Source organism: Coenobita brevimanus, chromosome 25 (genome assembly GCF_032717465.1).
Source record: "Coenobita brevimanus isolate Jiangsu-jjx chromosome 25, ASM3271746v2, whole genome shotgun sequence".
NCBI lineage: Eukaryota > Metazoa > Arthropoda > Malacostraca > Decapoda > Coenobitidae > Coenobita > Coenobita brevimanus.
In genome coordinates this window covers 15233487-15256303 of record NC_136978.1, presented here as the reverse complement: position 1 = coordinate 15256303, position 22817 = coordinate 15233487, and the positions used below count along the sequence as shown (strand labels likewise).

The 22817-nt window shown below is 42.9% G+C and overlaps 1 protein-coding gene across 3 annotated transcripts in view; it reads left to right on the top strand.

Annotated features, from left to right (window-relative positions):
- Window positions 1-13332: 13332 nt before the first annotated feature.
- LOC145393869 (vesicle transport protein GOT1B) overlaps window positions 13333-22817 on the top strand; it is a 103581-nt gene continuing 94096 nt past the window's right edge. For all 3 annotated transcript variants that reach the window (XR_013896259.1, XM_080267928.1, XM_080267929.1), the window contains exon 1: window positions 13333-13455. Coding sequence is in view for 2 of the 3 variants with exons in the window: in XM_080267928.1 (XP_080124054.1) it covers window positions 13431-13455 (25 nt within the window). In the remaining variant the exon portion in view is untranslated. The remainder of the gene's footprint in view (window positions 13456-22817) is intronic.

Here is a 22817-nt window from a genome sequence, read left to right as displayed (position 1 = left end):
GAATTCATCTGGATGGATTCCTGCCGAGGATACGACGGGCAAAACAGTGTGACCAAAACCCAGGCGACTCGACAGAGAATGTATCGTACTACAGCATTGAACATTTAGCCTGACACTGAATACATATTTATATTTTAGAATAAATGTCAATCGTTTTGAAACCCTTCTCATCGGCGTGTGTACCAGTTTATAAACAAAGTTGCTTCTCCTTATTCTCTACCGAGTCAGCGACAGCAATCACTTTCCACAGTTACGAGGTGGGGCTCTGGCAACAGTGTGAGAAGCATGCCCTTTGCCGAGGATTACAGAGTGCTAGGACAGGCAGAAGCAGGACCTTCCATGGCTGTGGACGAAGATAGTGATTCTGAGTGTGATTTCGAAGGATTTATGAGGGAGGTTGAGGAGGAGCAACAGCTATTACCCGCTAGTGACGCCAGCAGCCATCCTCCGGGGACCCAGTAGGACTACCTACAGCCTTGGATACCACCTTCCATTCCCAGCAAGCCCACCAACACTATCCTAAAAGGTTAGGTATCATTCATAGCACAGTACCATTTATTATAATTACAATAGTACCAATATATGTATATGTATATGGTAGGTATTTAGGGTGACTTTTCCTAGGGTTGCTGACATAATTCATTTTTCCCCATAAGCTCTATTGTTTGTCCAACACGTTTTTGGTCCAACACGTGACCCATGCATGAAAATATTAGAGTACCTTGTTGGACACGTGGGTACTGTGTATAGGGATTGCTTACTTATGAATGCTGAAGCAGTGTGTGGTGTGGCATGAGTAACAACAAAGAAGAAAGGTATAGCATGGTGGGATGAAGAGGTTAAGAAAGCAGTGGAGGAAAAGAGGAAGAAATGGCTAGAAGAGTTACAGCACAGGGGTGCAGTTGAAATTAGTACATTGAGATTAAGAAGCACAAAGAGACTAGTGAAGAGGAAAAACATGGATGTAAATGATGATCTAAGAAGAAAAATTAATGCAGATTATTCTGGAAGTAGGAACTTATTCTGGAAAAACATGCAGAAATATAGAAGTAACAGTGAAAAGATATGTGAGTGTGAAGGATGTAAGTGGTAGATTATTAACCCATGGGGATGAAGTAAGGATCCGATGGAAAGAATATTTTGAAATTATGAGGAGGAGGCTGTAGCACGGGCCAAACAGGGTGGTACTCCCGAGGGGACTGGGAATGCTGGTGATAGGGAGAGCTGGAGCTCCTGTTTCACTGGCTATTTAACCATCCCCCTTTGGTGACCTTTTCAGTGTGACAGTAACATGGAGAGTAGACCAGCATACTCTCCCAAACATTTCCTCTAACTATCTTATGCACCACACCACATGCACTTTACATTTCACACAACGTATCCCACTACGTTACAGGGGTTGGCACTAGCAAGGGCATGCGGCCAGAAAACTTTCCCCCCGCTACCTAGTGGCGGACTTCTGGGGGGAGGCGTGACGGGGGTTCCGCCGGCACAGATCATGGGTCCAGGGCGAGATGGGGATCAGGCCAGTGCTAGAGGGTACAGGGCATTGCGGTTCCCAGGCTGCCGCTTCCGCCCAATAGAGAGGGGCCCGAACCTGGGAGTAGCGCCCCAGGAGACTGCCCTATTGGTGGATGTATAATGGTGGGATAGTTGCAGTGCTAAGGCACGCTTGGAGGGTGTCACTGCAGCTGTCCTGGCAGGGTGCCCTGAGGCCACTACCACAGCCACTGGTTAGTGGGCTAGGGTTCCCAGATCCATTGCCCAGACCTGGGACTGTGCAGTGACTGGGGCCTGTGGTATGTCTGTCCCCCTTTATTAATCCTGACTATGACAGAACACAAGAATAAGTTTCAAAGCAAGCCTGAGGACAGTAAATCACTCAGGGGGATGAGGGTGGGTTCATGGAATGTGGGAAGTTTGAGGGGAAGAGCGGGGGAAGTCGTTGAGGCATTCAGTAGGAGGTGGGTGGATGTGGCGTGTTTGCAGGAAGTCTGGTACAGGGGTGGATCAGCCAGAAAGATTGTTGGGAAGGACTGTTACTATAAGTTGTTTTGGCAGGGGGGGACAGACGGATATGGGATGTTGGTGTGATGGTTGCGGAGAAGTGGGTGGAATATGTTATGAATGTTATAAGAGTAAAGGGGCCCACACACGATCAGTAATATTGACATCAGTATATTCACATCAGCAAACTGTAAAAACCCGGCAGCCACAAACGGTTCAATATTATTGATCAATATTCAGTTGTGGAGCTGCTGTCAAACTGCCAGCATCAGACGGACTGTGACGGTGCTACTCCTTGAAACTGAAGGGGTTTCTTGATCATTGAGGAAAAGCATATCTTCAAAGTACCATAGACTTGATTCACAAACTTCATCTGTCGCCACTCCTGATTTTTGTGAGTCACAAACTTCTTTTAGTTTCTTCTTGAAATTTGAACAGAGAGTATTGATTTTTTTTTCTTCATGTCATCAATGGTAGCCTCTGGGAATTTCTCTTTGTATTTTCTGTGCAAAGTTTTGTATGACTGCAACTTCTTGTTCTGATCACTATAATCATCTGATTTTACTATCCAGAGGGCTGGAATGTTCCGGTACACTTCAATAAATTCAAGAATAAACTTCCTTTCATCTTTTTTGTGGTGCCTGACATCCTTCCTTCTTGAGCTTTTAGGAGAAACTGGGAAAATTTTGATCAGTATTATCGAAACTACCACACACGATCAATAATACTGACATCATGCCAATATTATTGACAGAAAATCAAACTCATTTTGATGTTGTCAATATATTGATCAGTCCTTCAATATAACCCACACACAGTCAATAATATTGATCAACACCCAAAACTGATCAATATTATTGAACGTGTGTGGGCCCCTTAAGCAATAGGATATTGGTAGTGAAAATTCTATTCGGTAGATAGCTTCAGTTATATCGGCATATGCTCCACAGTAAGGATTGGATGAAGCAGAGAAAGATAGATTTTGGGATGATTTAATACGTGTGGTAGGTGGTATGCGGGATGATGAGATAATGGTTTTGAGAGGGGACTTAAATGGTCATGTAGGTGAAGCAGCACAAGGTTATGAAGGAGTACATGGGGGATGTGTGTATTATATAAGGAATGCAGAAGGGGAAAGGATACTCGAGTTTGGGGAGGCGACAGACATGATTGTGTGCAACACATATTTTAGGAAAAGAGAGAGTAGGTTAATTACGTATGAGTCTGGGGGAAATAGCAGTCAGATAGATTATTTTCTGATTAGGAGGGCTGATAGGAGGTTAGTGAGGGATGTTAAAGTTATAAGAAGTGAGGAGTGTGCGCAGCAGCACAAACCATTGATTTGTGATATGGTGCTTAAAGAATGAGTGATGAAAAAGAGGACTTGTGTACCTAGGAGGAAAATATGGAAGCTGAAAAACCAAGCAGTAAGGGATGCCTTCTATAGCAAGATGAGGAGAGTGGTGGCTGAACAAGGAGCTGTAGACAAAGGCATTAATGAACAGTACAGAGCCCTCAAGAACAATCTCTTGAGAGTTACTGATATAACATGCGGTTGGACAAGAGGACCACCCAGACATAAAGTAACTTGGTGGTGGGATGAGGGTGTAGAAGCTGCAGTTAAGGAGAAAAGAAGGCTTTTCCGGGAATGGAAGAAGGGTGGTAGCAGACAGGAATACTTGGCTGCTAAGCGTAGGGCTAGAAGAGAGGTATATAGGGTGAGGTCTGAGTCACAGAGACTTTTACTTGATAACCTAAATCAAGAGGAAAGGGAAAATATGATATTTAAGGTGGCAAATTAGATGAAGAGGGATAATCGGGATATTATAGGTGAGCAGTGTGTCAAGAATGATGAAGGAAGGGTAGTGGTGAACAGTGAGGATCTTAAAGATTCATGGAGAGAGCATTATAGCTGGTTGTTGAGTGAGGAGTTTAACTGGGACAGGGAAGGTTTGGAGCCAGCTGATCCAGTGTTTGGCCCTTGGCCTCTAATTTGATGCTGCTATTGTGAATGAGGCAACAGGCAGGATGAAGGTGGGGAAGGCAGCAGGTGTGTCTGGGTTGACTGCTGAAAAGTTGAAGGCCTCAGGAGATATAGGGGTGAGGTTAGTCACTGACCTGATAAATGTGATTATCTATGAGTGTGTTGTCCCAGATGATTGGCTGAAGAGTGTAATTGTAAATGTGTATAAAGGGAAGGGTGATGCCCTGGAAAGGGGAAATTATAGAGGTACCGTAAACCGGGGTGACATCGGACACAGGGTAAATTCGGACATTATTTGGGTAAAAAGTTTAAATGCTACACCACTGCTAAAAGAAGGAAACAAAAATAATTATTTTAACAGCAAAATGTTGCATTGGAACTGTACATTTTTCCATATGATTATCTCTTTCTAAGTTAATGTTTCAGTGGTGAATTTTAATTAGTGCAGAAAATACTTAAATTTTTTTGGAAAAATGAGAATTGCAAAACTTTCTCTGGTGGGAACGAGTCATAACACATAGCATGATTCTACAGGTTCAGAGGTTTGTGTTAATCTCTATCTTGAAGACTGAAACAGAAAGAGGGTTAAGATCTGTACTGCAAATATGTCAAAACATGACATGAGTGTACAGTATGTGTATGAATTTTGGAGATTTAAAGGGGTGACTTTGGACACCACAGCTTAACTAGAGACAGATGTGCAGTGTACTCCAAAGCTACATGAATGGGTAGTTGTTCAAATCTCAGATGAGAAAAGAAAGATGATGAAATATTTTGTAGCTATAGTCATAGTTGTTGTGCCAACATTAAAAGTTCGGTTCTTAAAACATGTCAGGTGTACAAAAAAACGTACTTGTCATTTCTAACATTCCGGGTGATGAAATGTGTGTCATAGATGAGTCAGATATTGTAATGTACTTACAGGAACCACTCATGGACAAACAAGAATGTATGATTTTTGACCTTGATGTTAATTCATGGCCACACTAAATCACCATAATGCCAGGTGCACAGTATGATATGCTTTTCATTTTTCTAGTCTGAGACAAAGATATGGTATATTCTTTTCATTTTTCTAGTCAGAGAAGAGATATTATTTAGTTTAGTTTAGGTAGTTTAATCTGAGAAGAGATATTATTTATATAACTTTTGATAGTATCTTTAAATATTTTAACTTAAAGTTGTCTTTTTCTTTGCCAAACCACTATTATCCATTTTTTTCCTTCAAACTAAAGTTCCTGTTACATTTTGATGTGTTCTCTTTATATTCAAGCTCATAGTCGTGCCTTAAAGTAGCAGACAGGCTTGTAATCCCAGTAGTCCTGAAAGTGTCGGCCTATGTAAGTTCAGAAAGTGTCTATTTTTTTCAGTCGTTTTACAAAAATTTCCCTGCACTGTTGGGTGATGATTATCATAAAAACTAAATTATTGCAGTATAGTTTGATGATTTTTCTTTAATATTTTACTTAAAAGGAGGCCATCAGCTTTTAAATTTTTTATTAATATTATCAGTGAATCTTTTCTTTGAAAACACCAACAGATATATCAAAATTTTCAAATTGGTTGCTCTGTATTTTTTTTTAATTTTTGCAGCATTTTTTTTTTAAACTCCAAAGGTGTCCGAAGTCCCCCCAGACTTGTCCGGAAATGCATCTGAGCTACTGGAGGCCTGTTTCAGTATATTTTAAAGGGATGTCCAAAGTCACCCCAGGGCTGTCCGAAGTCACCCCAAAGTGGAGGTGACTTCGGACACCTATAAACTATTTTCTTCCAGAATAATGGAGCTACTGAGGTTTTCGTGTTGATAAGTACTGAGAGGTTACCGTCTCACGCACATATGCAGTACTTAACAACTGTATTTTGTCCCAAATATTTTGCAGCAGGTTGAAAAAACCCTCAAAATCGTCTGAAGCCACCCCAGTTTACAGTATAAAGCTTTTAGATCAGATAATGAAGGTAATGGAGAGAGTTTTAGAAGGTATGATTAGAGAAAGAGTGCATATTGATGAGATGCAGTTTGGGTTTATGCCAGGTAGGGAGACCACTGATGCCATATTCATTGTTCAACAGCTTCAGGAAAAATATAATTGTAGGAGAAGGGATCTGTATTTTGTTTTTGTTGATTTGGAAAAGGCCTTTGACAGAGTACCTAGAGAGGTGGTGAAGTGGGCAATGAGAAAGCTTGGCTCGGAGGAGTGGCTGGTTAGGGTGGTTATGACCATGTATGTGGGTGCTTGCACCCAGGTAAGAGTGAATGGAGATTTGAGTGATGAGTTTTCCATGAATGTTGGTGTGCATCAGGGGTCAGTTTTGAGTCCCATGTTGTTTATACAGTAATAGTACTTGAAACCCTCTCACGTGACTGAAGAAACGGACTCCCGTGGGAGATGTTGTATGCTGATGATTTGGTGTTGATTGCAGAGAAAGAAAGGGAGGCGGAGGAAAGGTTTAGGATGTGGAGAGATGGTATGGGGCACAAGGGCTTAAGGGTAAATGCAAATAAAACAAAAGTGATGATATCTAGGGTTGGTGGCGGTGCTGTCAAAGATGAGGGAGAGTGGCCATGTGCAGTTTGCCACAAGGGCGTGGGAAGTAATTCTAAAACAAAAGTGATGATATCTAGGGTTGGTGGTGGTGCTGTCAAAGACAAGGGAGAGTGGCCATGTACAGTTTGCCACAAGGGCGTGGGAAGTAATTCTATCTTGTGCGGTGTTTGTGATAAATGGGTGCACAAGAGATGTAGTGGTATCAGAGGTAGACTGTGAGATAATGCTGATTTTATGTGTACGGCATGTCAGGGAGAGCAGGTGGAGATTGTCAGGCATGAAAGGATTGAACTTGCTGGTGAATCTCTTGAGTGTGTGGAAGAGTTTTGTTATTTGGGAGACATGTTATGCGCTGGAGGTGGGGCTGGAGCTAGCTCTGTGGCTAGGGTGAGAAGTGGTTGGAAGAAGTTCAGGGAGCTCTTGCCCCTTCTGACATTGAGAGGGCTCTCCCTATGTGCTAAGTTTTCTTTGTATGCAGCATGTGTTAGGAGTGTAATGCTATATGGTAGTGAGACCTGGGCAGTAAAGGAGGAGGATACTCGCCGGCTCAGACGTACAGAAATGACAATGATTAGGTGGATGTGTAGTGTGTCCCTGCGTGCAAGGTCCGGGGGGGCTGGGTTTACGATAGAAGAGTTGAGAGAAAGGATGGGACTGGAGTGTATTGGTGTTGTGATGAGGAGAGGTAGATTGAGATGGTTTGGACATGTGGAGAGGATGGGGGATGATAATTGGGTGAGGAAGGTGAGAAGTGTTAATATTGGGGGTGGGGTTATGAGGGGTAGACCGAGAAAGACATGGGACGAGGTCATTAAGCGTGACCTCAGGGTTAAGGGACTGAACAGGGAGGCTGCAATGGATCGTGCAGCATGGAAAGCCACCATTAGGTGACCAAGGCCGACGCATGCAAGCATGTTGGAGCCTTTAAAAACGAAACAATGAATGGGAATGGAAAGAGCAAAGCAACTGCTAACATGATTGGTTTTAGAGATGTACGGAGAAGGAATGCAGTGTCAGGAAATGTGACACTCGCACAGGTGAAGAATGCTGTGAAGCGACTGAAAAATGGGCAAGCAGCTGAGGTTGATGAGGTGTATGCAGAGATGATTAAGTGTAGTGGAGAGAGTGGAATGAAATGCTTGTTGAAGAAATGTAAGAAGGCGTGGATGAGTGAAACTGTGCCAGTAGAGTGGAAAAGTGTAGTGATTGTACCCCTGTACAAAAATAAAGGTGAGCAAAGTGAGTGCTAGAATTATCATGGCATAAGTTTATTGAATGTGGTAGGGAAGGTATTTGGAAGAATTATTATAGAGAAAGTAAGAGAGTGAGATTAGAAGTCCTAGTGAGTGATGAACAGGGTGGATTTAGGAGTGGCAGAGGATGTGTGAATCAAGTATTTGCAGTAAAACAGACAGTAGAAAAGACGTGTGAGAAAGACTATAAGGTGTTTATGGCATTTATGGATCTGGAAAAAGCATACGACAAAGTGGACAGAGAAGGATTGTGGAAGGTTCTGCACATGTACGTTGTAGATGGTAAGCTGCTAGATGGCGTCAAGTTTTTATGATGGTAGTAAGGCATGTGTGAGGGTAAATGGTCATCTAAGCGATTTGTTCACGATCAGTGTGGGTGTGCAACAAGGTTGCGTGATGTTCCTGTGGTTGTTCAATATATATATGGATGGGGTGATGAGAGAAGTAAAAATATGAGTAATGGAGAGAGGGATGGCATTAGCAGTGATGGGTATATGAGCATCTAAGTGATTGATTCACGATCATTGTGGGTGTGCGACAAGGTTGCGTGATGTCCCGGTGGTTGTTCAGTATATATACAGTATATGGATGGGATGATGAGAGATGTATAAAACATGAGTAATGGAGAGAGGGATGGTGTTGACAGTGAATGGTGATGGATGCAATATCTCAAATTTGTTGTATGCTGATGATGCGTTGCTACTTGCAAATACCGGACCAGAGCTTGGTAGATTAGTGCAGAGTTTTGTAGATGTCTGTGAGCATTGTGCTTTGAGAGTAAATGTAGAAAAAAGTAAAGTGATGGTTATGGAGAGAGAAGGTGGCTCCCAGTGTGATGTTACAGTGAATGGAGAGAGACTGGAATTGGTAAGAGAGTTGAAATACCTGGGTACAGTGGTAGAAAAGAGAGAAAAATGTGCAAAATTAGTGGAAAGTAGAGTGACACAAGGAAGGAAAGTAACTGGTGCTATGAAAGCATTGATAAGAAACAGAGGTTAAAGTGTTGCAGCTGCACTAGGTTTACATGAAGGAGTGTTAGTACCAACTTTAACATACGGATGTGAGATTATGATGTGGCATGGAAATCAAAAGTCAAGAGTAGGAGCAGTAGAGATGGTAATGCTGAGGAATGTATATATGTGAAGTACAGAGAGTGGATAGGATATGGAATAATGTGATTCATGAAAGATGTTGAGTGAGGAAGTCTTTGGACACCAGAATGGAAGAGAGTTTCTGAGATGGTGTGGTCGTGTGGAGAGAATGGATGATAATACAGATATAATGGTGAAAAAGGTAAATCTGAGCGAATTTGAAGGAGGGATGAGGCGAGGTAGGCCAAGAAGGAGGTGGAGGGATATGGTGGATGAATGTGTGAGGAAGAGAGGTATGGAAGTTGGTGAGGCTAAGGAACTGACAAGAGATCGAGCTGGCTGGATGAATTTTGTGCGGAGAAGTGCATAACCAGGGATTTGGCACCCCTTTTTAACCTGACATCGTTTGAATTGACTCTGTCAGATAGGTATATGTGAAGCTACAGAACGTGGTGAAATTTTTTTTTGCCTATGTGATGGAGCCAGGATTCCGTGGATTTCAGTGATGAGTCAGTTGCAATGTGGCCCACTGACTTTGGCAAACTCAGGTTGTCTGGATGTTGCTACTCCTGTCCCTGCCCTAGGGTGAGAAAGGAGGTCCAGATGATGATGATGATGATTTTATTATTTTGAGTCAGTCCAAGTGCCAAACAAAATTGATTCCAGAGCCAGATTTTGCCTGCTGGCTGCCAGTTGAATAGCCCTGCTTTAATGGGTTGATAGGTAAACTGAGTACCATGGGTAATATCTAGGAGAGGTACTGGTAAGTGGTACGGTAATCTGAATGATGCAGTGGTCCAAGTCAAGTGATGCTACCTGCCCACACCAGGATTTGAACCCTGGCATTAACAGGCCAGCAGCTTTGCAGTCATTGATTCTGAACACTCAGCCACAGCAGCGAATTAAAGTAAAAAGTTATTTTTAGAAACTGAGTGACTCTTGTGAGTGGCCTCAACAGTCTTGGAGAGAAAAAGGTAAGGACTGAAAGGTTCAACTTCCAGGATGGAAGATGGTGTTCAGCAAAGAAGTTGAGGACAGGCCACAGATGTTACAAAAACTGATGGAAAGTGAATCAGACACAAATTTATAACCAATTTCAGTCGTAACTGTATTGCTTTTCCAGTTTTTGCAGGAAAAGGAAGAGTTATAGGAAGTCTCTGCATACTCCTGTCCTGTTCTTTCAAAACAAAATTACTTAATTGTTCCCCTGGAGCAAAGATTTTAGTAGGATGAAAAGAGACCTTGGGAGATTCTGAATTCATCTTGTCCATCTTGCCAAAACAAATCTGTGTTAAGAGAGTGAGTAGAATGGAGTAGAATGTATGTTAGTGAAACCAGAGATAATCTTGAATGTTTGTCGCCAGAGGGGCCATGGTAGTATTTAGGTTCTTCTCCCAGAGGATTCCTGGGCCCATATTACTATCTATCTATCTCTCTATCTATCTATCTATAGCCCGACGCCCTAATCCCACAAAGGGTGGCCGCAGACAAAACACCTCCATGTCGCTCTGTTACCCACCATTTGACTACCCTCCCCCAACTCACCCCCCCCTCCCTCATATACCTCTCAACTCCATCCTTCCACCTCATCCTCGGTCTACCCCTCCCTCTCCCTCCCTCCACCTCACCTACATACACACTCTTAGTCAGTCTTTCATTCTCCATTCTCTTCACATGTCCAAACCACCTCAGTGTATTTCTCCTAATCTTCTCAACCACATCCACATCCACTCCACAACATTCCTTCACTTCTTCATTTGTCAACCTGCCCATGTCACTCCACATGCTCCTCTCAAGTAACTCATTTCCACTGCTCTCACTCTTGACTTGTTCCCCTCTTGCAAGGTCCACGCCTCGCTTCCATACGTCAGGGTAGGGATCACAATACTATCTTGCAGTGACTTCTTAACTTCCATACCCACCTCCCTATTTCTCATCACTGCTTTCAGTGTACCAACAACCTTCCTTCCCTGCTGTACCCTTTCACGCACTTCATCCCCCAAAGTTCCATCCTTACTCATCACACTATCCAAGTACTTGATTGCACTCACATTTTCCATATCCTCACCATCCAACCTCACTGCACATATTACTAACGATGGTTAAAAAAAAAAAAAAGTGATTGGCAGCTGAAGGGTGCCCTGGAAGTACACCAACTTCAGCTGGTGCTACAGACCCTAATTACCTGCCTGAGTGACTGATTGACCGAAACGTTTATTGTTGTAAAGGTATACCGAGTACATTTACTGTACAACAAAACGAGGTGCTTTTTCCTCCTATCTCAATTATATTATATGACTGCCAGTCACTCTGGGAGTTTATACTGTCAGCATGGTACTGAAATCCAAATTAAACTCTTCTACTTATACGACTTTTTACAGTTTTGTTAGCCTCCCTGGTTGGTGCTGACCACCTCTGACCTAATGCAATAAACAGGGTGAGCAAGAGCTTTGCCAACATGGAACTACAAACCCTGAAAGTTGTTTGTGCACTTATTAATCATAGGGGCATTTGTCTTCTTAGTGCAATAGGAAAAGTATATGGTAGGATATTTATTGACAGTTGGGAAAATAACAGAGGAATTAGTTGGAGAAGAACAGGGAGGTTTGAGGAGTGGGGTGGCTCAGTGGTAGAGCGTGGACAGGAGATTGTGAGGTCGAGAGTTCACACCTCGCCCGACTAGCTGCCTTTGCTGGGAGGGGTAGCGCTCTCCTTTAACTTCAGCAAGACTGTATGATCTATCTAGGTCTAGCTTGGTAGAATAATCCCTTTAAACAGGGAGGTTTTTAGGAAGGGGAGAGGTTGTGCAGATCAGATATTCATCCGAAGGTCTTTAGTGGATAAGCTTCTAGAGAAGGGAAAGAAGTTGTATGCAACTTTCATGGATTTGGAGAAAATATATGACAGAGTGGGTAATAAGGGATGTGGAAAATAATAAGAATGTATGGCATAAGTGGGAAGCTGTTGAAAACTCTGAAGAGTATGTGTGAGGGCACTAAGACTACACTGTGTGTGGATGGTGAATTGAGTGAATTTTTTTCTTCATGTTGGATTGAAATAGGGATGTGTCATGTCTCCATGGTTTTTCAATCTGTGTATGAATGGAGTTATAAAGGAGATACACGGTAGGGCAGTGGATGTTGCAGCAACCCTAATGAGAGAGGTAGTGTGTGGGAACTTCCTGTTACATTGTTTGCAGATGAGACCGTACTGTATTGGTAAGTGAAAATGAAGGGGAACTGCAAGGCTTGGTGAATGAGTTTGGGAGAGTATGTAAGAGCTGGAATCTAAAGGTGAATGTAGGGAAGAGTAAAGCTGTGGTCTCGAAGAGGAATGAAGTCACTGAATGCAGTGTGAGGTTGCATGAGGAAACGGAAAATGTGAGTGCATTTAAATATGTGGGTAATGTGATGAGTAAGGATGGAAGATTAGAGGAGAAAGTGCTTGAAAGACTACAACAGGGAAGAAAGGTTGCTAGTCCTTTGAAAGCAGTGATAAGAAATAGGAAAGTGAGCTTGGAAGGAAAAGTGGCTACATGATACAGTACCAACTCTAGTGAATGGAGGTGAAGCTTGGACCTTGTTGGAGGGACACAAGTCAAGAGTTAGAACGGTGGAAATGAGTTATTTGAGAGAAGCATGTGGAGTTACATGGAGAGAGAAACTGAAAAATAAGGAAGTGAAGGAGCATTGTGGTGTGGCTGTGATAGAAAGCATTAGGAGAAGTGCACTGAGGTGATTTGGCCTTGTGGAAAAGATTGAGAGGGAAAGACTAACTAGGAGAATGTATGTGGGTGATGTGGAAGGGGAGACTGGAGGGATGGAGTGGAGAGGTATATGAGAGAGGGGGGTGTGAGCTGGGGGAAGGGCTGCGATATGGCAAGGGACAGGACGACATGGAGGCGATTTGTTTGTGGTCACCTCTTATAGGATCAAGGCGTCTGGCTATAGATAAATATACTGTAGGGCACTTGGGTATTTTGTTCTACTAAAAGATTTCATATCTTTTAAATCTGTCAAAACTATCTCGAGTAACCCTCCACTGCCACTGATGTACTGCAGCAGTTTGTTCAACAGTACTAATGCAGAGTGCCAACAATACCATTTCACTGGGGACTATCCATGCGTAATTATATATTGGGCTTCTGATTATGAGAATTTCTTCCGTATTATAGCAGATATACCGAAATAATGTGACGAATATCGGAGTACAAATACATTATTGTGATATTGGAAAAAAAAAAATGGTAGCTTTTACTTTACTGCACACTAGTTTTTCGAAAAATAAAAAGCATTTTCCGACGCTTATTATGTAGAAAGTAACTGTGATTAAAGAATTTGTTGGTGTGTGGCAAGACCCTCCACCTTCTTTTGTTGTATAAGTACTCTGTACCCGTTACAACAATATTCAATAGGCATTTGGTAACGACCGTCCCCAAGAGCAGACTGTCCAAAGTAAGCATCCAAACATGTCGTCGTGGAGGTTTCTGACACGGAGAGTGTGTTGGTTCGGTATATTATAGAAAACACGATATATACCGTACTTCAGTATGATAAACATCACAGACACACAGAGTAAGTCTTTACTGGTATTAAGTATCTCATGTGTTTGCAGATAGTATTGTTTTGGAGGAAGAAGTAGCCTGTTGAGGGTTTGTTACGTGGATCGACCAGACCGTATTGTAATTTGCAACTGAGGTGCCATCATTTGTTTGCTGACAGTATCTGCCTCTGTAGGCCAATCACACCATTTAGTACCATCAGGAGCGGAAGATCCCGGGGCTAGGCTACTCAGTCCGGACATATAAAGCAAGGGTGTCCAGCCTCGCTCGCGCGAGTGGCGAGTTTTCTGAGCAACAAACTTGAACCATCCGTTGACTGAAGAAAGAAAAATATATATATATATATATATATATATATATATACACTGGCAGACGAAAATGATTTATTTTCAAACGGTTTCGGTGACAGTTGTCGCCCTTTTCAGTGATTCTACAGACCAGTAGTGGTAGGCTACATACAGTTGCTGAGAATCTACTTATATGAAGGGTAACCATTTTTTTTCTTCCAACTGTGCCAGATGTGACCTCACTTGACACTCCCTCTACGCTGTCCATGACCAGAGTGAGGGATTGCTAGGGGCAATATAAGAAAGAACAACAACTGGTGTGGAAACGCTTTCGGTATTTCCAACAAATCTCGAGTCTTTCTCAAACAAATTGTACGAGAAACATTACTATAATCATGATAAGTGACTAGTGAACATAAGAATCAAGAGTGATAGTAATTATCTTGGTGAATTTCATGGAAATCCTGAGGTATAATTGAACATCGACAACATGACCCATTACATGGTAAACGTAAATGGTACCGGAACCCAGGCTAGCACCACCACAGGCACAGCCACTGAGTCCATTTCTAAAAAATAGGAGATATCTACCCCTGTAAGGTTTGCAAGGTCCATATTGATACTGGCATAAAGTGCAGTGACTGTCAAGTGTTTATCTGCCTGTTGGTAGACACCTTAATCCCATCAGGGGTGGCCACAAACAAACTGCCTTCATGTTGCTCTGGCCCCCACCATTTTACTGCCCTGCTCCTATCTCACACCCCCAACTCTCATATATCTCTCCACTCCATCCCTCCATCACATCCTTGGTCTCCCCCTCCTTCTTCCTCCCCTCCACCTCACATACTTTCTCCTCATCAGTCTCTCTCTCTCCATCCTCTCCACATGGCCAAACCACCTCAGTGTGTTTCTCGTAACACTTCCTATCACAACCACATTCACACCACACTGCTTCTTCACTGCCTCATTTATCAGTCTGTGTCTCCATGTGACTCAACATGCTCCTTTCAAATAACTCATTTCCACTGCCCTCACTCTTGACTTGTGTCCCTCCAACTAGGCCCAAGCATCACTTCTATATGGTAGAATTGGTATCACAATTCTGTCATGCAGTACCTTTTTCACTTCCATGCTCACTTCTCTGTTTCTTATCACTACTTTCAAAGAACCAGTATCCTATCTTCCTTGTTGTACCCTTTCAAGCACTTCGCCCTCTAAGCTTCCATCCTTACTCATCACACTACTCAGGTACATAATCCACTCTCATTTTCCATTTCCTCCTCATTCATCCTCACTGTACATTCATTGACTTCATTTCTCTCGAAGACCATAATTTTACTCTTCCCTATATTCACCTTTAGATTCCGTTTTTTACACACACTCCCACACCCATTCACCAAGCCTTGCAGCTCCCCTTTGTTTTCACTTAAGAACACAGTTTCATCTGCAAGCAATAGTACCTTACTGGAAGTTTTCACACACTGCCCTTTTTCATTAGGGCCACACCAACATCCACTGCCCTACCTTGTATATGTCTCATTTATAACCTCATCCTTATACAGATTGAACAACCTTGGAGGCATGACACATTCCTTTTTCAAGCCAACCTTCAAATAGAAAAATTAACTCAGTCCACTGTCCACACAAATTGCAGCCTTAGCACCCTCATGCATACTCTTCATGGCATTCAACAACTTTCCATTTACAGTACTCCAGGTATTCTTAATACATTCAACGATCCTTGTCTATCCAGCATGTCATATGCTTTCTCCAAATCCATGAAGGTCACATACAACTTCTTCTTGAGACTTTTCCACTAAAGACCTGACAATGAAAATCTGATCATCACAATCTCTTCCCTTCCTAAAACCTCCCTGTTTTTCTCCAACTAATTCCTATTTCCCTAACTCTGTCAATAAGTATCACCAATATCCCTCTCCTATTACACTAATAAGATAAATTCCCCTATGATTACCACACACTTCTTTTTCCTCTTTTCCTTTGTACAGGGATATAATTATACCTGACTTCCAATCCTCTGGGACTTTACCTTCCTCTCAGGCCAACCTACACATCTTCCACATCTATTCTACTACCACCTCTACCCCTTGCTTCAGCATTTCACCACACGCTTCATCAATTCCTGGGGCTTTCCCCTTTTTGACTTTCTTCTTTGCTTCCACAACTTCCATTCTACTGATTTCTTCATCTCTTCTCACATCCCTCCTTCTCCCAGGCATTCCCCAGCCACTTATACTCGCATTACTTTCATTCATTTTGGGGGAGGCGTGGCTCAATCGGTAGAGAGGCGGCCTGCGGTTCTAACGGACCCAGGTTCAAATCCCGGCTGGGGCAGGGAACAGTTTAAGGATATGAATTTCATTAAATCAGGCTTTACTGATCTACCAGTAGACCCACCGACATGTCGTAAAAATACCCCCGCTAATACAAATACACCAGTCCTGTATGAGACAGCCCTGGCATGTACCGTATTCAATATGGACGGTGGGTGTTAGTGCCGAAGTGGTGACATGTAGAGGTGTATGGTATGTAGGAGGACTGCTGTGCCTTGATAGCAGGCTGTGAAGCCTTTGCCCAGAGTCGAACACATAAAAAAAAAAATAAAAAATAAAAAAATAATAATAATAATTCTCTGTGTCCAAGAATTCCTTAAAGTATTGTCTCCATCTGCTCACTTTTTCTCCCTTCTGCACTAGTAATTTACCATTTTTATCTTTCACTCCCCTACTAACTTTATTGCCACCCTGTCTGACTCTCATTACCTCTTTCCAGAACAGTTTCTTAAATTCCCTCTCCTTTATACTCAAATTCCTTCCAAATTCCTTATCCACTCTCTTCTTACTCTCTCTTATCTTTTCACCCCTCTCTTCCTCTCTGCTTTTAACTCTCTCTTCCATCTCACAACTTACTCCACACCCCTGTTTCTCATCCACTCACTGTATGCTTTCTTCTTTTGTGCCACAGCCTGTCTCACCTCTTCATTCCACCATGCTATTCCTTGCATCCCCTTTCGTCTTCGCTTCACCCCACACACCACCTCGCATACTGCACAGATTTCTTCTGTGAATATCTTGCATGCACCTTCCACGTCCCCCATCTGCTCCAAATCATATTTACTCAGTCGCTCCTCCACTTCTCTCTTATATTCTGCCTTTTTTCCATTCTCATTTATCCTTTCTACCCTCCTTGTATGAACAACTTCCTCTCGTCCTTCCATTCTTCTATTCCTCCATTTCATTTGAACCTTGACTTTCACCACCACCAAGTGGTGGTCAGATAGTCCACTCCCCCAACTACTATACACTCTTGCATCCATTACGCATCTTCTCATTCTGTGATCCACACACACACATAATCAGTCATTGCCTTCTGTTCGTTCAGTTCACCACTTACCCTTCTCATCACTCACCATGTATACCTGTGGATCATTTTGTGTCTGAAGAGGGTATTTGTTATCACCAACTCACTCCCAACACAAATGTCCACTATAGCACTGCCATTCTTATTCACTTTTGCAGGCGCACCCCACTCACCAACTACTCCATCCATCATCACGTTCCCAACTTTTCCATTCATATGCAATCAAAAACACTCTCTCATTCCTTTCGAACTTTTCCATGCATGCTTCTATGTTTGTCCAGAACTCCTCTTTCACTCTGCTTGCACGATCTTGCATTGGTGCATACACACACAATCGTCCACATTTGTAGTTTAACTTTCAATCTTACCCACACAGTCCTCAAGACAACTGATCCATACTCTCCTATATTCTCCTTCCATCTCTTGCACACAACCATATACTGTATGGTACACTTCTTTCTTTGCCCTCTGATTCTCACCCACTCCCTTGCATATATCCCATTCTCTCACACTCTCACATATCCATTTAGTTTCAGTTAATCCACATACAGTAATCACTCCAATATCCGGCGTAATAGAGCCATAGGTAGGTCCGGACATTGCTTCTGTCCGGATATTGGGCCCCAGCTTATGGACTTGTACTTATGAACCCTAACTCAGAGAAACACCTATACAATTCCCTCTGGACATGCATAGCACCTATTTAAGACCCAAATCACACCAATAAGGCACATAAATGACTGAAATAAATGCAAAAGAAACATAAAATGAGGGTTTAGAAGTAGGTTCATACAATAATAAACATTCTGGTGACTGGCTCCTGGACTGGTACTTATGGACCCTAACCTAGCCTAACTCAGAAAAACACCTTCCTACTGCACATGCATAGCTCCTAACACCCTATTCACACCAATAAAGGACATTAAAGAGTGAAATGAGGTAAGTATAGTATGGAAAAAAGTACAGTATGAAACATTCTTATGTCCGGATAGTGGGGATGTTCGGATATTGGGCGTCCCGATATTAGAGTGCTTACTGTACATCCACTTTTGCACCCTCAAGCACCTGTATAATCTCTCACTCTTTCACCGCATCATTTGCACCCCTTACATTCCATTTTGCAATCCATACCAGTCCTTTGTTTGGTCCTTAGTCGTCACCTGTTGGTCAGTCCTGGTCTGAGGCTTCTTATTTGTATTTTTCTTTAGTTGTTTTCCAGGGAGAGGCACTGACCCTCCGCCAGCCCACTTGTTGTCACGTAAGGAACTGGTGTTGGGTATTTGTAAAGTTACCACCCAGCATTATCAATAGTTTCTTGGGTTACAGGAAATCATTTGACTTGCCACTCAGTGTAGAGCTAGCTACCCTAAAAACAGAGTACAGTACCCTCGCGTCCAACGCGGTAATATTGTCATGCATGGGTCACGTGTTGGACCAAAAACGTGTTGAACTAACAATAGAGCTTATGGGGAAAAATGAATTATGTCAGCAACCCTAGGAAGAGTCACCCTAAATACCTACCATATACATATGCATATATTGGTACTGTTGTAATTATAATAAATGGTACTGTGCTATGAATGATAACTAACCTTTTAGGATAGTGTTGGTGGGCTTGCTGGGAATGGAAGATGGTATCCAAGGCTGTAGGTAGTCCTACTGGGTCCCCGGAGGATGGCTGCTGGCGTCACTTGCGGGTAATGGCTGTTGCTCCTCCTCAACCTCCCTCATAAATCCTTCAAAATCATACTCAGAATCACTATCTTTGTCCACAGCCATGGAAGGTCCTGCTTCTGCCTGTCCTAGCACTCTGTAATCCTCGGCAAAGGGCATGCTTCTCACACTGTTGCCAGAGCCCCGTCTCGTGACTGTGGAAAGTGATCGCTGTTGCTGACTCGGTTGAGAATAAGGAGAAGCAACTTTGTTTTTAAACTGGTACACATGCCGATGAGAAGGGTTTCAAAACGATTGATATTTATTCTGAAATATTAATATGTATTCAGTGTCAGGCTAAATGTTCAATGCTGTAGTACGATACATTCTCTGTCGAGTCGCCTGGGTTTTGGTCACACTGTTTTGCCCGTCGTATCCTTGGCAGGAATCCATCCAGATGAATTCCAAATGCCCGTGTTATCGTCGGCAATTTTACCACGTTACCGTTCCGATTTATCATCGTATCCTCGGCAAACCTGGTATGAAGTGCCGTGTGATAGCCTACGGCTTTTTTTTTTTTTTTTTTTTTTTTTTTTTTTTTTTTTTTATGCGAGGAAGAAGGAACCAAAGGCCATGAGCCCGCAGTAACAGTTCCCTCCAAGAGAAAAGCAAAATACAATAGAGAGCCAAATTCAAGATCCGATCATTTTGAGATGCCTGGACACACTACGTTTGAAAGACTGGAGATCATAGGCAGCAGGAAATACAGACAGAGGGAGACAGTTCCAGAGCTGACCTGTTGCATAAATGAAAGACTGGGAGTAACGGTTAACTCTTGCATTAGAGAGTTGGACAGAAAAGGGATGAGAGTTTGCTGCCAGACGGGTGCTACGCGCCCGTCGTAGAGGTGGAGGAATGCAAGCAGACAGTTCAGAGGAGCAGTGACCATTAAAGTAGCAATAGAAAAGAGATAAAGATGCAACAGTGCGGCGAAGAGACAGAGGTTGAAGGGAGTCAGTAAGAGGAGGAGAGTTAATGAGACGAAAAGCCTTTGACTCAACCCTATTGCGAAGAGCTGTATGTGGGGAGCCTCCCCACACATGAGAGTTGTACTCCACACAGGGGCAGATAAAACCCCTGTATAGAGTCAACAATTGTGCAGGGGTAAAGAAAGAGCGGAGTCGGCTTAGCACACCCAATCTCTTGGAAGCGGATTTTACAAGAGATGTAATATGATCCTTCCAAGACAAGTCCCGAGTAAATGAAACCCCAAGCATGTTCAAGGATGATGCAGGATTAAGCTGAATATTATTAAACATTAGTGGGTATACCTGTGGAAGATTTTGTCGGGTTGATAGGTGTAAGAACTGAGTCTTAGATACATTAAAGACAACCATATTATTTTTACCCCAGTCAGAGATATGAGCCAAGTCAGACATTAGGTGTGCCATAGCCTCATCCCTTGTTTCTTGAAGTAACTGTTGAGATGGGCGTTGCAGGAACCGAATGGAAAGGTGAAGGGTGGAGTCATCAGCGTATGAGTGGATAGGGTTAGATGTACAGCTTAGAAGATCATTGATGAATAAAAGGAAGAGAGTTGGTGATAGGACAGAGCCCTGAGGAACACCACTGTTGATAGATCTAGGAGAAGAACGATGGCCGTCTACAACAGCGGCTATAGAACGACCAGAAAGGAAGCTAGCGATGAAGGCACAGATAGAAGGATAGAAACCGTAGGAGGGCAGTTTGGAAATTAAGGATTTATGCCAGACTCGATCGAAAGCCTTTGAGGCTGCCAGGATCTTGTCTTGGTTTTTCATTATGGTCCTCACGTTGGCTTCATGTCGTAGGCCTTGGCAATGTCAACTTTCCTCTCCTCTTTCTTCTTCCTCTCGATGCTTTCTAGCTTGGTGGCCTGAGGGAGGTGCCGACGCTTCTTGGGGTTCTCAGAAGGCTTCCTAGGCATCGTGAGCAGGGTAAAATGCAATAACAAGGGCAGAAAATGCAGCAAGAAAAAAGCACCTTCCAATGCGAATTATGCGACTGAGTGGCGCTGTGGCGGGAGAAATTTAAACAAAACATCACGTGACAGCAGAAGCGTTTTTAATTGGGCGGCATCACGATCACGTCACGATAGCGGGCGGGGAAGGCTACTTGATCAGAAGTTTTCATTGGCTATCATCATCATGGGAATGTCCAGTATGACTGTGTTGGACCGTGGGTGATCGTGCTACAGGTGAACTCAGCGGATTTCGCCCACTTCTCGGAGCTCTGTGCGTGTTATGCTAACACACTTGTGTTGCAGTAATTAAATCGTATTAAATAATACTAATTATTTGCTCTCCGTGCTGGACGTGAATCGTGCTGGACTAACGCATGTTGGACGCGAGGGTACTGTACCACTATACTAAGTTGGTGGGTAATGGGCACCCCCACCTTCCTGTCAAATGTGGATTCATTATTATTGTACAGAAATGCTTACATATTTCCTGAACATGTTCACCACATGAAACATGCAGTACGCTTGCCAAATGTACACCAAGAATAACCATGCAAACAATAAGGAGCTCTACACCAAAATTGAAAATTGTATAATTCAAGAACAAAAGACAAACAAACCTAGGCCTAGGTCTGTACCAGAAGAGCAGAGGAAAGAACATCCCAGAGAAACCACACAAACCACATCAGTCACCCCAAGTGAGCCTAAACCTAATGTAACCTAGGAATCTACTTGTACATTGGACCTGGGGAGCACCAGAGGACCTCATCATGTCTGCACTAGTTCCATCACTTCAGGAAGTTGAACCCAATCAGCCCATGTGAGACCAAACATCAGCTGAAGGCAGCACCCAGTCTGTGAAACCCAAGGCCAGCCCAAACAACCCTTCTGCAGTCGAACCCACGGCAAGGACTGAAGTATGCAGGTACTATAGGTGGGGGATCTGTCGGTATGGTCGAGCAGGACAAAATTGTAAGTACAGCCATCCTGAGTTTTGCTGCAAACTCTTGAGTCATGGACCAAATAGTGATTTAGGCTGCAAGCTGGGTAAAAATTATAGGTTCACTCACCCCTTACTATGTGAATCTCCTCTCAAGAAACATGAATGCTTTGATAGAAATTGACAACATATCCACATTAATGGAACCAAAAGAATTCAAATTGAGCAGCCACCAAGTTCGTAACCGCAGCTGCCCCTCAAACTGAATATTCTAATAAAACCCACCTGCCCCTTTCTGCCGACTCTGCCCTTGTTTTTTTTAGAGTAGATGATGGGGATGAAAACACCATTAGATACCCTCACAAAATTCATGGAAGCCCAGTCATCCATAATAACCAACTACATGACAGCAAATCAGCCAGCTTAAATCCAAACCGGTACCTCAGTCCTGTCTACCCCAGAATCCCCAGAACCAAATGTTTCCCCTGGCTGAACGCTGTCAAAGCCCACTAGAAAGTGCCTTGTTAGGTAATATTCGAGGCTTGTACCCAGAGTTTAACCAGAACATGATACCATTCCTCTCAGAACTGTCCAAAGAGGAAAAATACCAGGTATGCCTTTATTGCCTTAACAGAGTCATACCACACTAAAGAAATATATGATGCTGAAATACAGTCAGAAAATTATGCCCCACTCGTAACTGAGAGGATTGGGCGATATCTTGGAGGTGTCGTAACCTGTGTAAGAAATTATTTGGTCATTACTGTTGATACTTTGCTGTCATTCTCGAAGGGACAAGTTGAATTAAATGTTGTTCATATCAGAGGAATAGCCTTAGTCTTGGTCAGTACAGACTGACCTCCAATCTGCACCAAGGAAAACTTCCAAACTGCAATTGGAGCAATAGAAATGGCACTTGATTCCCTTTCGGCACCAGTGCCAGATATAATTATAAAAGGAGACTTACACTTCTCTGTAATACAATGGCCATCAAGAAAAAAAACAGGAGGCACACGCAATGACAAGGACTAAACAAATGATCTAATAAACCTAGCAGACAAATACTTCCTTTCCCAAGTCATAGAGAAAGCCACAAGAGGTTAAAGTATATTAGA